This window comes from Pungitius pungitius, chromosome 16 (genome assembly GCF_949316345.1).
Source record: "Pungitius pungitius chromosome 16, fPunPun2.1, whole genome shotgun sequence".
NCBI classification, from domain to species: Eukaryota; Metazoa; Chordata; class Actinopteri; order Perciformes; family Gasterosteidae; genus Pungitius; species Pungitius pungitius.
Genome location: NC_084915.1, coordinates 16,895,917 through 16,912,050, shown reverse-complemented (window position 1 = coordinate 16,912,050; position 16,134 = coordinate 16,895,917). Strand labels below are relative to the sequence as shown.

The 16,134-nt window shown below is 46.6% G+C and overlaps 3 protein-coding genes across 6 annotated transcripts; 1 reads left to right on the top strand and 2 right to left on the bottom strand.

Moving 5' to 3' along the window:
* Window positions 1-231: 231 nt before the first annotated feature.
* Window positions 232-4,038, bottom strand: cnot8 (CCR4-NOT transcription complex, subunit 8). 2 transcript variants are annotated; one of them, XM_037466759.2, is made up of 7 exons: window positions 3,911-4,038; window positions 2,584-2,793; window positions 2,205-2,398; window positions 1,948-2,109; window positions 1,426-1,570; window positions 1,196-1,306; window positions 232-1,012 (listed from the first exon to the last, which is right to left on the bottom strand). In XM_037466759.2, exons 2-7 carry the CDS (start codon window positions 2,698-2,700, stop codon window positions 884-886), a joined length of 858 nt encoding a protein of 285 aa, XP_037322656.1. In that variant the 5' UTR covers window positions 2,701-2,793; window positions 3,911-4,038; the 3' UTR covers window positions 232-883. The 2 variants fall into 2 exon arrangements, with proteins under 2 accessions (XP_037322656.1, XP_037322657.1); XM_037466760.2 differs by having other exon boundaries at window positions 2,584-2,739; window positions 3,911-4,018.
* A 627-nt stretch (window positions 4,039-4,665) lies between these two features.
* fam114a2 (family with sequence similarity 114 member A2) lies at window positions 4,666-10,014 on the bottom strand. Of its 2 annotated transcripts, none has more exons than XM_037466758.2 (14): window positions 9,783-10,014; window positions 9,085-9,321; window positions 8,689-8,788; window positions 8,455-8,562; window positions 8,252-8,355; window positions 7,798-7,932; window positions 7,473-7,637; window positions 7,242-7,365; window positions 7,045-7,130; window positions 6,584-6,673; window positions 6,308-6,432; window positions 6,124-6,196; window positions 5,839-5,892; window positions 4,666-5,700 (listed from the first exon to the last, which is right to left on the bottom strand). In XM_037466758.2, the coding sequence occupies exons 2-14, from the start codon at window positions 9,298-9,300 to the stop codon at window positions 5,599-5,601; spliced, it is 1,482 nt and encodes a 493-aa protein (XP_037322655.2). In that variant the 5' UTR covers window positions 9,301-9,321; window positions 9,783-10,014; the 3' UTR covers window positions 4,666-5,598. The 2 variants fall into 2 exon arrangements, with proteins under 2 accessions (XP_037322655.2, XP_062414036.1); XM_062558052.1 differs by lacking the exon at window positions 9,783-10,014 and adding an exon at window positions 9,670-9,707.
* A 973-nt stretch (window positions 10,015-10,987) lies between these two features.
* LOC119215929 (microfibril-associated glycoprotein 3-like) lies at window positions 10,988-14,472 on the top strand. 2 transcript variants are annotated; one of them, XM_037468493.2, is made up of 3 exons: window positions 10,988-11,177; window positions 11,362-11,609; window positions 11,875-14,471. In XM_037468493.2, exons 2-3 carry the CDS (start codon window positions 11,396-11,398, stop codon window positions 12,591-12,593), a joined length of 933 nt encoding a protein of 310 aa, XP_037324390.2. In that variant the 5' UTR covers window positions 10,988-11,177; window positions 11,362-11,395; the 3' UTR covers window positions 12,594-14,471. The 2 variants fall into 2 exon arrangements, with proteins under 2 accessions (XP_037324390.2, XP_037324391.2); XM_037468494.2 differs by lacking the exon at window positions 10,988-11,177 and having other exon boundaries at window positions 11,184-11,609; window positions 11,875-14,472.
* The last annotated feature ends 1,662 nt before the right edge of the window (window positions 14,473-16,134 follow it).

The window sequence follows — 16,134 nt, the reverse complement described above, 5'->3', positions numbered from 1 at the left end:
GAAACTATTACATCAACTATTACATACACCTTAAAAAGCAATTTGTATTTGTCGAATACGATAAAATTGTGTTTTGAGTGTACATCCAGATAAGCCTTGCTGCATACTTTTAGACTGAGGATACATAAATCATAATTAAAAAAAGTCAAGACTTGAAATAAACCCTTAGGAACAGAACTGTTCTGGCTGTGTGTGTGTCGCTGTTAAAAGATGAAATAATTAAGGTTTACATTGAAAATACAAAACAATTTAATATACAACTGTTTAAAACAATGTAGAATGTAAAAACAACAGTAACCACAACGGTTTGGCGGCTGGACGTACAGGACCATTGAAACATGCATAACCAAGCACCGTTACACACCTCGACTCCCGCTGTTAAAAGGTTCTGAAAGTGGAAAAGAGCTAAAACATTTTTATTTTTCATCAAAATTATACATGGTAATTTACAGGCCCTTCCAACATTAACTTAAAAAACGAGATCCCTGCAACAAGAGACGCTTCCCGCTGACGAGGAGGATAGTCGGAACTGAAGAATCGGACTGTTTTTGGCAAAGTTTGGTCAGAAATCACAGTATGATACAGGGGCTGGTCCCATGCTGTTAATGACGGGCGTCCCTACAAAGCTGCTGAAAAGAAAAATAAACATTTTAAAAAGTGTTCTGGACATATGGCCGCGTACTCAAAAAAAAGAAGAAAAAAACCGACGGAGTCAGTGAAGGATCCTAGGTCACTGCGGGTCCATTTTACAGTCACTCAGGAGGAAACTTAAAGAAAAAGGGGTTGTTTAGTCTCGTTCAGGGGTCGAGTGTTGAGGGAAATCACGGGGGGGGGGGGATGCTGCTGGTTGGGTTTTAAAAACAAGTGTGTCTTCTACTTGGAGTCAGTGCTTGTTGTTGGTCTCCTCCTGGCCCGAGCTGGAGAGGCCGTTCTGGGGTTGGGTGGAGCCCGAGCCCAGGCCGTACAATCGCCCACAATACTTTGCGTCGTCAATGTTGTCTTCGAAGAAAAGCTAAATGAAAACAAGAGAGAAAAAAATATTTTTTCATTAACACCATCTATTTGTAATATGTTTGCTTTCAAGAGTTTCAAGAGGGGGGGCGACCTGGAGAGAGTATCCTCTGTCGGTAAAAGTAAAGAAACGCCTACGAATCAGCTGAAGTAGGAAAAACAGTAACACCTAGTTGGTCCGTACCTCTTTCATCCTGAAGAAAGCCATGCCGGTGAGAAGCGAGTCCGACCCAGCCTGATGCTGCCGCCCGATCCGCTTCAGCTCCAGCTGGTCCGCTACCTCCTGCAGCCCCCCCTGCGAACACGGGAGCCCAAAAGACACGCGTGAGGCGGCCGAAGACTTGTTGCCATCCTAAGAACTCAACAGAGGCCGCCGACACGGCTTCTTGGCCGTCTACACCCGGTGAAGAGTACCTTCAGGTTCTTGCAGCTCTTCATCAGGTATTTCACGTCGTAGATTGCGGGGAAGAAGAGGTTGAGGATCTGGAAGAAGTCGTGTTCCTCCTCCGGGAGCCGCGTGTCGGTCAGGAGCTTCACCAGGTAGCCGAAGTCGTAGCCGCTGGCAGACACAGGTTGTGGAACACAATGAGACCCAAAGAGCGTATGAATGAAGCCAATCCACCGAAACGCCTCCATACTGGCAGCATTTTTTAACATCTGCTTCATGTTGTCGGGCTCGGCTTATCCAGTTTCCTTTTGCCTCTAGCAATGTATTGAGGAATTCAAACTAAGAAACACCAGGAATCTTACTTGGTTATCATAGATGGAGATCATTTATTCTAATCAATATTAAGAGGATATGTAAACAGAAAAAAAAATGGTGAAAATGAGGATCTTCAAGGATGCAGATGTGATACCTCTTCCTGAGCCTAACTGCTAGAAACGGAAGGACATACAATAAAAATACTTTTAAAGTATCTTAAAGCAGCAACTGACCTGTGGAAGGAGAGCCACTTGACGTTTTCACACAGCACCAGACCAGACGTCATGAGCAGCTCGGCGAAGTAGAGCGTTTCAATTCCCTCTTCTTCGTGCTTTTTAAACTGGAGGCCGGAGTTTTGGAGTAAGTCTATGGAGTCCTGTGAGTACATGTCTTCTCTGTGAGGAGCAAAGATCAACAAAAACAACAACAGAACACGGTCAAGCTCGGCAACACGAGGGAGGATGGAGCGGATTAGAGGCGGTTGGCGTACGTGAGGTTGAACTTGAAGTTGAACTGCCACGTCTTGGTGCCGGGGGGGGATTCTCCTTCCTCGTTCATGAACGTGAGGCCGAGCTGGATGATCTTCAGGAGGTCTACGTTGCACCTCAGCAGCTGGTACTGGTAGTCCACTGTGCTCCGAAACTCCCCGATCGGCCGGACAACCACCCCGGGGAATTCTGTGTCCTAATGAAGTATGAAGACAGAAGACGCTATAATACCCCGACAGAGTCTCATCGGTATGTGCTGTATATTTTTGTTTCCTACTTTGCCGTAACACTGTTATAATCTTTTTTTTTTTTAAACGGAAGCAAATAAATGTGTGTTACAATGATTAAACAAGGACTGAAAAACAACATAAAGTCTCTTACCATAGCTATGAAACTGAAGCTTTGAATGATGTGCCGGATCTTCCTCATTTCCTCCTCCACATTGCACGCCCAGACTTCACAGATTACCTGACTGGAATCTGTAAGCGCGGCTGGCATGTTGGCAGGTCAGGAAAAGAGCTAAAAACCCGAACAATACTGCGGACCGGGTGAAGGGGGGCGGAGGGGAGGCAGAGTGATGAAGGCACACACCTCCGGGAGGAGAAGGAGAGAACGTTGGTATTAGAACAACATCAGATAAGCAAGGAGGAGGATTTATGTTTGAATAACTCCTGGTAATAGAATTGACAATGATGCATACAGCAAGTAGCACAGAACTCAAGTTAACTGACACTGCAACGAAAAACACACCAAACAAGTCGAATGAATACAGAAAAGCAAAAAAAACAGCAACAACAACAACATATGCATCATCAGTGTTATTTTTTTTAATGTAACTCGTACATTGCATTATTTTAAATGAGATGTAAATGCTTTAATTGACTTGTTAAGTTTCTACTCATAGTTGCATGCTGCAACATGCAAAAGAACATTATGTTCTTAGTTGTGCCATAAAACCGAAGCGTGGAAATGAGGAATGAATGTGATGCGCGTTTCACCGGTCAAGGCCGACGATCCAAATCAATTCAACAATCCACGAGGAAGGTTACGACGTTTGAGAGATGTATTGATTAAAATAGACTTGTGAATATATCGCGATGGACTGTGAGGGGGTTTTCATACTTTAGCCACCAGTCACAATAATGGATTCAAGCGGCAATTTATTATTTTTATTTTATTTTTTTAGAATAAATCCTTAGTGAAGTAATTGCTGGTAAATGTAATTTCCTTTAACATAAACTACCTTCATGTTACAACTGATTAAGTTGAATTAACCTTATACAAGTTAGCTAGTATTAGTTATTTATAATATCGGGCCAACTGCTCCAACGGATATCTCAACAGACAAAAACACCACATAACATCAACATCAAAATGAGTCTCTTAAACTATTTAAAAAAAAGATGTAACGTTGACATAATTAGTGAAACAGCTCTGGAGTTTTTATTTTTATTTTTACTTGCTGTTAGAAGTCTAACAGACCGAAGCGCAGGCGACGTGCGCACCGTCGCCGGCTAACGAATACGAGCTAACGCTAATCCTCGCGCTACCGACCGAGCTAACAACACCGGAGCACGGAGTACGCGAAACGGCTCCGCTTTCACGCCTCCGGAGGCGTCACGGCCGCCGCGCGCACCGCAGACGTCACGTCGCATCACCGCGTGAGTACGAAAGTATTAACGTACATACAAACAGGTCTTTTTGTTACCTCAGGATTTGCGCGACGTGAGCAGCCAAGCTAGCTGGGTGATAGCGATTTTGTTTTTCTTCTTCTTCGTTTTCTCCCTGTTGTTTCTTCTTCGCGTGTATTGGCAGACTGATCGGTGTGCGCACAGCGCGCCCTGCTGTGCGGGAGGTGCAACGACGCAAAATAAAATGGTCCAGCCACAAAGGGGAAGTCTGATTAATTATATTACCCAAACACATTACAGAGCAACTCACATTTTTGATTCTGTATTTATATATTCATTTGAGAAAGACGGTCACTGTTGTTTTTCTTACAAATTAATATTCCCAATCTAAAACCTAGAAGTTCAAAACAAGATGAATAGTAAACTTCACCAAGAAGATTGCTATTTACGGATCAATGCATCTCTGCAACAATATATCAATACAATTGTGCATTCCTTTTAGGGGTCTTTTATTTACTTCAAAGTACTCTACTGTACATTTTAAATACAGCACTTGTTATCCTTGGTTCTTATGTGATCTGAATACTTCCTCCAAAGCTTTGACAAAGAAACAGTTCCGATTGATCTGCTCCCATTCAACCACCAGGGCAAAAAAGGTAAACACACACTTAAATATCACTGTCTGCTGTAGAATGAAAACTCTTCATTTTAGGTATTGGTTTCAAACCAGAAAAAAAACACAGATCAAAATGACTCTCTTTCTGGCATCAAAGCACAGGACTTTAACTCGTTATCAAATTCATGAAAAATGAATTTCTAACACACACACACACACACTAAAACTGGCCAATTTATTTGAAAACCATCTGAAGCACTTGATGTACAGTGAAATATATTGCTTAAACACACAGCTGTTAGCCGTCCACTGTCATGTATCTAAAGCTCGTTAGCTAAAGATAACGATTACGATCCTCGTGGCAGAGAGACACTCCTGCGTTGATTAATAAACACCTGAAGTCCAATATAATAATGACGCGATTTATAATGAAAAGTGAAATCTACAATGTGTACGTTTGCACATTTCTCTAACTGGTCTTTGAAGGTGTGGTCCTGAGAGATAAACCACCTTGGTATCAAAAATAGAAACTGTGCGGCCAAAATGTTTGTAGTGTGTTACTATGGGGTCAACACCTGAGACTCGTCCCTCAGCAATTTTTACTTCTAAAAATAGTCTTGAGTCTTGAATTCTGTGGCCGGTGAAAGCGAAAAAAGGCTCCGGCGACATGTGAGGGACAGAACACACTTATTTAAAGCTGATTGAGTCCTCGATTCTTTCGTATAACACACAGTCAGAGTCCGGATGCTCACGAGGATGAACAACAATAATCTGTACACTGGAGAGTTACAATGGGAGAGATTTGCATTAAAGTCCCAATTTCCTGCTAAATAACTACATATCGTACTGTCTATAGTGTCACACACCTGTAGTTTATTTAATTACCTCTGCCAAAGGGTTCTCCGGGGCTGAATAAAGAAATGTTTAAGTTAAGATTACCTCGTGCTGACACAAGTTCATCCACTTAAGCTTAATTATAATAATTATACCACAACAAAAGTTAACACTGCTTGACGAAAACACGCTTTTCTTCCCAGGTGTGAAACCGATTCCCTTTTCTGTGCCGGACACCAGACAAAGCAGCACGAGCATCTTAAAGATGTGTCAGTCCAGCGAGTCCCGGGCGTCATGGCAACGCTTCGGACACGGTCACTGCTCCGTGGATTCGTCCCTCCTCTGGATGTGGGCGATCTCCAGGATGGGCAACAGCAGCTGGAAAGCATCCTGGACGTACGACGCGCTGTTGGACGCCTGCGAGGAAAGAAGAAGAAGACGAACGTTTAATATCGTTCCAACATGTTCCCATCTGTGGAACTGACTCGTGTGTGTGTGTGTGTGTGTGTGTGTGTCTTAATTGCTGCGTGAACAGAGTGGCGCTGCGACACACACCTCTAAAAAGACTCCGGTTATCAGCGGGTTGAGGACGTCTCCCTTCTCGTTGGACTGCAGAGACGGAGAATGTTTCGGTCAGATCGCACTCGGCGTTAAACAAAAACATTGTTGGACTGTTATGATGATGATGATGAAGAATATGATCGCATTATTTAATTGTTTAACACTCCTCATGTCCCTCAGGGATTTAGCATGACTACTTTCACATTATTATTAAGGATAAACAAATGAGCTAATTGTAAAAGCAAGCAGTCTGATAACTAGTTGGAATAACTCGCTTACGCCGGCTGTCGTCAGGCAGGAGGTGAACTTCTTGGAAAGCAGCGAGAGCTCTTTACAGAGGACCACAGTTAACCTGAGGACAGACCACATGAAAGACACGGGGGGTGAATAAGCAAAGTACGGATAAAACTGAATTCGCTCGTTCCCCCCCCCCCCCCCGAGGAGGAAATCCACGGCGACTCACTGCGACAGGACGCCGGCCTGCACGCCGCCGCCAGAGGAGAGGAGCATCTCAGCCAGTTTGTGGAAGAGCTCGATGGATCGAGCCGTCAGCTCCGCCAGACTCCTGATGGCCGCGGCATGGACCTCCTGATGGGACACAACACACACAGCTGAGGAGGCTTTGGACTGAAACATCCAAATATTGAATCTGTCCTTTGAGATTGATGACTAATTGTTATACCAAAAAACCGTCAGAATTTGCCGCTTTTCTTTATTTGGTTTTGCATTTGCGGCATACCTCCACGGATGGGGCCTTCTTCACGTCGTCCTCGCTCTCCTCTTCCTCTCTGCTCATGTCAGTGATCCGGCTGCAGGTGCTCCTGCAGGCCTGTTGCAGGTCAGAGATCATGGCATCAACATGACTGAGATTTGTGAACCACCAGCTGAGCACGATGACAAACAGGAACTGCACAAGTGTTACGATAATATATTGTGCATCAATGGAGTCATTTTGTGATCTAATCTTAAGTAGAGATATCCTGTTAATTTTCTTTCCATGGCATTTTTTAGACATTTCCTTTTGAAACATTACTTTGCACAACATTTCTTAATCCAATGAGACAATACTCACTGAATTTCCTTTTATTGAGCATTTAACTCATGCAAGATGAATGTAAAGTACCTGCATTGTGATAGGACACACATTTCTATTTCAACAACAACCCCACTGTGGTTTGCATGCGTGTGTGTTGTTGGTACCTTGCTGAGTTTGTCCACAGTGGCCGTCACACTGAGGCCTTCCAACGCCTCCGCCAACTCCCTCTCAAACTCAGAGCCGTCTTGGTCTCCAAAATAGAAAAGTAAAGTCACTTATTTGCGGTGATTCCATCCCTCCTGATACTCCTGGTGTTGTGTTCCTCTCTTGTCGTTGGTATCTATATTTAAAAAAAAAGTACCTTTCTTCTCGTCCACGTCCTCCTCGTCAAACTCCACCAGGGAGAAGGAGTCCTTGATGAGATCCAGCTCCTCTTGGAGTTGGACCACCTCGTCCCCTGACAGAGTGGTCAGCACCGACTTCACCTGCAGAAAACACACACAAGAAACAGAGAGAGACATTTGAGGGTTTTATCACATCAAATCCAACTACGAGACGTATAGGCAAAGATTCCGAGGTTCCCCCCCCGTACCTTAGACTCGCTCTCTCGAGACAGAATCTCCAGCGCCTCGAGGTGCGACAGACCCTGAAACTCATCAAACAGCATCCCGTAGTGAGCGACCACTTTCTTCTCGGAATCGGAGAAGTCTTTCTCCGCTGCCTGCAGCGTCTCTCTCTCCTTCGCCTCCCTCAACGCCTAGGGGACAGAGCGAGGGAGGAAGGGGGGAGATGCTGATGTTTGTGATTCTCGTCCCCACCTTTGTGTCGTCTTCCACAGACGCCGCAGGTATGATTTAGGCTGCCGATGTTCACGTGGCTTTTTGAAAATGAGCTTTCGAGTGAAGCGGCCCGCCCACCTGAGAGAGAGTGGAGTTCCTTCCCATCAGTCCTTTGGTCTTCTTGAAGCCGGGATCGCCTTCTGCTATCACGTCCATCGTCTTCTTCCCGATGAACTCCAGAGCATCCAGACCGCCCGATATCACAGTCTTCCCCTGGGAGGAGTGTTTCGTTTTAACGACAACAACAACAACGGCGACATATTTATTAAGAAGTCATGATGTTTTGTAGCTTGCTTCCAGCATCGAATTGGGAAAAATGGAGATAAATCAAGTTGCAGCTTTTTTTTCTTCTTTTTCCAACCCATTAGAAGATTCAAATTGATTTTATCGGCACTTCGGGCCTTTTCCAGGGCCGTGCCAATTTGAACGCTTTAAAAGACGAGTCAATAGCATATTATACGTTACACTTATAATATAATAGTAAACAAGTGACTGAACAAACTTTGCATCGCATTGCTATGTTTGCGCTTACTGTGCTCTGCATGACGCTGCCGAGCGACGACAGCATTCCCATCGCGCCCCCCACAGCCCCTGACCCCTCTGCTGCCGCCCTGTCCGCCCGGATGCTCGATCCGCCTGCAGGACAAGTAAAAGAAAAAAATAAAATCACAGCGTTACACTCTGTATACTGCGCGGTGAATCATGTTCGCATTCATCCGTGTCCAAGAGGAGCACCGTGGTCTTTCTGCTGCTCCTCCTCCTCCGCTCGTGCCGACAGCTCGGTGGGACTGGGGATTCCCAGCGACGTCTCTGCCTTCTCTATCGCCTGCGTGAGGCCTTGGCCTGGACGGAGCGGAAGACACAGGGAGCAGGGGATTGTTCAGAGGATAGTCATTGCAGTGAGGAGTTGTCCAGCAGACCGCCTAACACCTCGTAGGTGGACCAGTACAGAGGCGGCGCTACACTCACCCACAGTGGCCACAGTAGCTGTTGCTGTGGATAAGATGGACTTGCCCCAGCTGCCCCAGTATCCCCAACCACCCTGGGACACAGTGGACTCACTCGGTGTCTGGGAGAGAGGACACGAGGATGAGGACGGAGGGAGGGAAGGAAAGGACACAGAGACGAACAGGGAGAGATTGTGAAGAACTGGTAAGATAATGGAAAGAAAAACATCCATGGCTTTTGTGACCTTTGTGTAAGTGAGCTTCTATAAAATTGCACAGTCAGCACCTGATGCAACAAGGACAACTACCCTGAGTAAGGTCAAGAGGTCACTGGAGGGTCAGTAAGATATGTAAACTATGTCAATGGATCCCAGACTGGATTCAAAGAAGCTGCAGGAGTTGTTCTCTTGTCTCTAACCGGTGCCTTCGCATGCTGCTCCTCCTCCTCCTCTAGTTTGGGGGTCTCCTGCTCGTCGGGTGCCGGGTCGACGTCTGGTCTCCTCCTGGCCTTCCTCGTCGGGGCCACGTCGGTCGAGTTGTCAGGGATGGGCGGCGAGGAGCTGTCGGGCGTCTCTGCGAGAGGGTCGCTCTGCACCTCGGGCGCCACCTCCGGAACTTCCTCGCTGTCCGACATCTCGAACGTCTCAGCGCATGCCTTCATTCGAAATGGTGTAAATGTTACAGATCTGGGTTTAACTACTGCGTACAACGCCGTGTTTATGCAAAAACAAACAAAAAACGACAAACATTTCCCAGAATGCATTTCAAAACCATCGAGGGAACAGATGTGAACTAATCAGGTGTTTTTTTTATCTGCGTTTGTCTGAAGTCCAACTAGAATAAAAGGGAATCCAATCACAGTATGAATATCTCATACATACAAGCAAAAAGTTATATTATGATAATTAAACATAAACCATGCATTCACAGCTGAAAAACGTGCTATGATGTTATATTGATGATGATATTCTACTAGTTGTAGTAAGCAAACGTTAATGATAACCTGGCCAGGGCGAGCTTTGGGTTTTGTCACACCAATGATCAACACACAACATAATGTCAGTCGGGAAGAAACACGGGTGACGTCACATTGTTACACGTTGGCTAAAAACTCACCTCTCAAAGTCCCGATGCTAGCGGCTAGCGGCTAACGTCACCCTAGCCTGCTAGCACTCCCATAAGTCGACAACGCGCAGGGTTTATCTTCTCTATTTGGGTTCGAACGTGTGTCTGCACACTTGCAACACGTTTTAGTTCTCCAGTAAAGAGGAGTTAAGGATTTAGGATTTCTGGTTTCTTTTTGTCCAACGATTAGCCACGTCACATTGTGTTTTTCCGCGCGGGTCCGACGGTTAGTGACATTAAGAAGTCTGGGTTCCGGTTAGCAACTTCAAAATAAAAGTCTTGTTCGAGAACAGCGATTTCAAACACATGTACGGTATAGAAAAGTAAGAACAAGTTTAAGTGGCACCCCGTGTTGCAACATATATCAAAGTTAAACAACCAAACCATCGTTTGTATTTTAGATTAGTCTGTTATTTGGCTCCTCTCCAACGTGTGCAGAACTATTGTTTTCTTTTGGAAGGAAGACCTGACGTATTATTGATGTCATTCTAACATATCAGCTTGCTTAATCCTGTTGCAAATCAACCACGACAGTGGATGTTAATGATTTAAATATCCGGTACATTAAAAACAAAAACATTGAAAAATTCAGTTCCCCGGAATAAATATGGTAGTATAGTATACTTTTTTGTGACTTTTGAATGGTCTATTTTTCAAAGTTGAAAAATTGCTGAATGCAAAATGTAAATAAAAAAAAACTTTATGAATATTAATATACATTTTTTGTTCGGTCATCAGTGATACGTGGGACATGTCGAGGGGCTTGAAGTTGAGTTATGTGTGAATTCATCTTTTTGTTTCAATCTATTTGTTAAGCTGTCACTCATGGATACACGCCCCTCTCAGTTGATGCCCCGCCCCTTACGCCACACAGGGTCAAAAGTCTGAATGTGAAAAAACGATCCAAAAGTGAAAGAGGGTTCTGAAAGTTGAAATTATAAGATTTGAGTCTGAAAATAAAAAATCCGCCATTGAAAAAAATAACACAGCAAATGTTGAAAAATGTATATAAGTGAAAAAAATATTTATTTATAGAACTGAGTGAAAACTATACTAAACCCAGAAATACTTTCGTCGAGTTATTTTTATTGAAATGAAATTTTATTCTTCAATGTTCAAGACCAAAACTTAAACTTTCCGTTTGTTTTTCAAATGACCGTTGACCTGGATTTGACTCACCAGACATCAATTGCCTGCCAGTGTTGAGGAGAAGCCCCGCCCACTCAGTCTCACCTGACCCACCAGGAAGAGAAGGGACCGAGCGCTGCGCCGAGAAAAGCTACAGCGGGTCAGCAGAGTGAAATAAGTCCAAACGGAATATATTTTCAGCGGGGAAGTGAAAACAATCGTCGGTGTAGGGTTAGTTTGTCACGTCGCTGTCAGCAGGTGAGAATCGATGACCAGTTTGGGTGCGGTTTCTTCGTCTCGCGAAATGCGCCACGGCGTTAAAATTCAACGTAATTAATATCAAATATTATTGTAGTTTAAAAAAAAAAATGTGATCAGTGAAAAGTAAGAAAAATACTGGACAAAAGTCAACGGAGGAGAACGTCCCCTTCCTGTTTGTCAGGTTCGACCTGTCTCCCGTGTGAGCTCCTTCCGACATGCTGCCGCCTCACAAACACCTCCTCCTCCTGCTCCTCCTCCACGCGGGCCTCCTGCTCGTCGGGTCCGAGGCGGTTCCGCGTCCGCTCCGGCGGGGGGGCACCGTGCTGGCCAAGGAGGGGGCCAGCGCGCGGATCGAGTGCAACGTGACCGGAGGCCACGAGGACATCAAGTGGTACAACTCTAAAGGACGTCTGCTGGGGGACGACGCGGGTATTAATCACGGTTTACTTTTACATGTTAATTCTATATTATCTGAATTACAATGCTTTAATGTTAAATGTCCACAAATCAATTAAAATGCATAGTTTTAATTTTATATATTCTACTGGTTTTCTACTAATTCTCTAGTTTTATAGTGACGCTCTGCACTTTAAATTGAGCAGGAACCGGTTAAATATTTTTGATACAGGAAACGATTGGCATTTAATTTCCTCATCTCGCCTCTTGGGATTTTCTTTTGCGTTTCGGCCTGCAGGCGCGAAGTGGAACCTTGAGGAGAACGGCGTCCTGAACATCACCGTGGTCTCCTTCGAGGACCGCGGCCTCTACACCTGCGTCGCCAACGGCACCGAAAGCTACGCCGTCACTCTCCGCGTGGCCCACACCGACAGCGGCCTGGGCCTCTACTACGTCGTCGTCTGCCTGGTGACGTTCGCCGTCACCATGGTGCTCAACGTGGCGCGCCTCTGCATGGTCAGCAGCCACCTCAAGAAGACCGAGCGGGCCATCAACGACTTCTTCCGCACCGAGGGCGCGGAGAAGCTGCAGAAGGCGTTCGAGGTGGCCAAGCGCATCCCCATCGTCACGTCGGCCAAGACGCTGGAGCTGGCCAAGGTCACGCAGTTCAAGACCATGGAGTTCGCCCGGCACATGGAGGACCTGGCCCGCAGCGTCCCCCTGCCGCCGCTCATCCTCCACTGCCGCACGTCCACGGAGGACGTGGTGCAGACGGCGGACGCGGGTCCCGCCGCGGAGCAGCGCGGGATGCCGGGGTCCAGGAACCGGCAAGCGATAGGCCCCGCCAAGGCCGGGGGGGGTGGAGACGACGATGACGACGCGGCGGCGCGGCAGGCGCTGCTGTCGAACCGCGGCGGCGGCGTCGACGTCAAAGTCTCTGTCCACACGGCGTCCGAGAAGGTGGACGCCGCGGCGAGCCTCCAGCAGCCGGGCTCGTCTTACGAAAGCAACGTGTAAGGCCGAGGAAAAGACGCCGCCGCCCCCCCCCCCCCCCCCCTGTGGAGTGGGAGGAGCCCCAACTGCGAAGGGAAGGGCCTCGCCACTCAGGTTCCCCCCCCCCGTGGGGTGGCGCGAAAATAAATTGGCGAGTCACGCTGCGTATTCCTGCAGGACTTTGGGAAGTGCAGCAAATCCAGTTTTTCCTCTCACAAATCCGAAGGCTGTTTCAGAACTAATCTTTAAATCGCAAACACCGAGCGTCAACACAGCGGCCCGAGTTCTACTCATCTCCCCCCCCCCCCCCCGCTTCAATCCGTCTAATCTTTTGGTTTTAACGTCCGTGGGACGGTGGGATCGCGTCTCGTGTAGCGGCTGATCTGAGAGCTGTTCTTCGGTCCGCCGCCACGGAGCGAGATGTCGAAATGAAATGTCCTCGCGTCAGGTTGTTCTCATGCCTCTTGATTCCTGTCACTCATCTGTCACCAACGAGAAGAAGAGGGAGGCGTTCTCGCTGATGAATGAGCAGGTGCGGTTAATCGTATTTTGATGGGTGCACGGCTGGAAAAGTATTGGGTCTTTTTCTTTTCTTTGTATTTCTAGTGTGGAACGTAAATAGCAGCCCGTTTGGGTTGTGTTTTTGATTATTTTGTGTCATTGTGCAGATTTTACATGTGCACACTGATCTAAGTGGTGTCACAAGGCTTAAGGATATGAATTGTTCAACATATTCAGAGAAAAAGATTTTAAAATATATATGTTTAAGATTTTTTTTTCATTTTTTTTTCTTCAGCTTTTGAAGTAAAACACCAAAGATCACAATCTCAAAATCATGTTGTACTTGTGTCTGTGGCTCTGAGGAGCTTTTTTGAACTCGATGATGAGAAACATGGATGTGTGTGTTAACTGTAAATCAGTTGTGGAACCGGACAGCTTTGGTTGAACGCTTTTTGTAGTAATTGTTACTGTTTATTGACTCCTACTACGTATTACAGTTAAACACAGTAATAAACTAGCAACGGTTTGTCTGGGGGTCTTTTGTGCCGTTTCAGGAAGCTTGAGCCACATTTCCGATGAGACCGCTGGGGGGAGCTGTTGTGTAGAACATCGTTTCATCCCAACAGGCACCGCGTCAGCTGTTCATGAACATTTAATGGTGTTAGAGAGGAAAGGTGAGCTGAACTTTTGAGTTTAGATTCCTTGGGCTTTTCCCAGTTGAAATGACTTGAGGGTGCATTTTGAAAAACCTGCAGCTGTACCGTGCAACTTTTAGACAAACGGAACGTAGGTGACGCTTGGACATTCACTCTTATTGTTGATCACAGTGGAATGCACAGGTATCGCGGCGTTACAGTCTGCCCCACCTGAAACGCGTCGGGTTGGAGAGCGGCCCAAATAACAATATCCTTGGGTCTCGGTGCTACGTAAGTAAAAAAATCCATCCCGCCTCCCCTTTCCCGTCCTCTGCTGGAGGCGAGCTTATCTAAATAGAATTGATTGAGCCGAGCGATCATTCATCATCCCGAGCCACAGCGGACGTTTAAGGAGAAGGGGAAGGAAAGATTTTAAGGATGGGTTACTTCTCCTGTGTCCTCAAGGTAATGTGCATGTGTATCTGAGGGAAATGAAAAAAATGCATTTACATTCACACTGATGACATCCTTGAATAATAACTATTGAACAATTGATTAAAATGAGGACCCCAAACTGTTGAAATAGTTTCTTAGATTCAATTTCTATTGTGACGTTTAAGAATAACCTCACTCAACAAAACGGCCGTTAATATTCCAGCTCGTTAAAGGCATTTAAAACCTCTCACTGTGTGTGTGTCTGATTATGCATACTCATTAATGAATGAAGCATGTGCGTGCAGTACATTTGAACTCCTTGAATTTAAATTGCTCATAAAATCGTGTCAGAGGAAAACCGTTGCTAATTGTATTTTATTTCTAATCAGCCTGAAGCAACAAGGCAGGAAGAAAAAAAAGAAAAAGCAGAGGACAGCGGATGATGACACGTGGAGAGAAGTGCTTGTCATATCTGGCCGTCAGACGAGAGGCCTCGCAGCAGCTATCTTGATTAGCTCTGCTGTGTGTGTGTGTGTGTGTGTGTGTGTGTGTGTGTGTGTGTGTGTGTGTGTGTGTGTGTGTGTGTGTGTGTGTGTGTGTGTGTGTGTGTGTGTGTGTGTGTGTGTGTGTGTGTGTGTGTGTGTGTGTGTGTATACACGTTCACGGTTCAATGGCACAAAGATCCACAACACAGTGTTGCTCTCTTCATCTTTGCGCTGGACCGTCTTCCATCCAGCAGACCTGACGTGCCTTTCTCTGTGTGGGCCGCTAGCCCGTCCGAACCCTCGGGAGCACAACCGCACGGTAACCGTGGCGACGGATACGCCGCCCCGGTGCAATCGCGTCCCCGGCTCGGAGGTCGTTGAAGGACGGCCGTCACCCGTGGCAACCCGTTGGCAGGATCACTATTGACTGAAACATCTCTGCGTGCTGTGGCGCCGAGGTTTAACCTTTCGTGTGACCAAAGGGCTCCGAACCCACGTCCACAGGGCGTCCACACAGAGTCCACGTATCAACTCCGGTCTTATCCCCATGAATATTTACAAGACTGGCTCACATTTTGGTTTTAGACCGTCCGGGAGCTTGATGAAAGCTTTGCTGAAATCCTCAGTTGAACTATTAAACTTGTCCAATAGTGTCGTTTTAACTCTCGCAAAAGGACACGCCCCCAATTATAGCGTTGTCTCGACCATCCGGTCCATCGGCGTTCAGCTCTGCAGCGACTCCCTCAGCTGATGCCGGTGGACTCGTGGTCTTGTTATTCAATATCTTCTCCACATCTTCTATTTTCTCTCTTTTCTAAGATTTGAAGCCGCAGTGAGTAAGTAAGTAAGGTTCACCTTTCCTGCTTTGGGTTTTGGGTTTACGCTCCGTCCATTCAAAGCAACATGTGCAGCACATGCAGCACTTTGTCCTTATTTCCAGATAAACCACCAACAAAATGAAAGAGAGACAGAGCAGCACATGCACCGACAAAGTGGACGAGGCCGCAGGCGGGGGGGGGGGGCTGACCCCATTCTCTGCAGGGTCTCGCGCCGCCGAAAACGGCCCCGCTGTCGAGCGCTAATGGGAAATAATAGCCGCCGCGGCGTCACGCCGGCGGGGGGCCGTGCTCGCCAGGGACCGGGGGTGAAGGTATTGGGGTCACATCCTGCATCCTCAGACAGATGCACACTGCACGGAGAGAAGGCACCTTGAGGGGGCCGTTGTGACGAGGAGAGGGAGGGGGAGGGGGTCGGGGCGCTCTGCACGTGGGTCCTTGTGGCTCGCGGAGAAGTTGTGGATCAGTCCCCAGGGTTCGGGGTGGGGGACCGAAACCCCTTTGATGGGAACCCTAATGGGGTCATGCATGGATATGTAAGAACATTTGATAACGCTTCCTCTAACTGGTCAATATTTACAGGTTTGAGGGCGGTTTTAGTACAATTTGATGTTTGGTAAGAACATTTCTTGAAGGGAAAACTAAATTGCATGACCTTCCATATATATATATA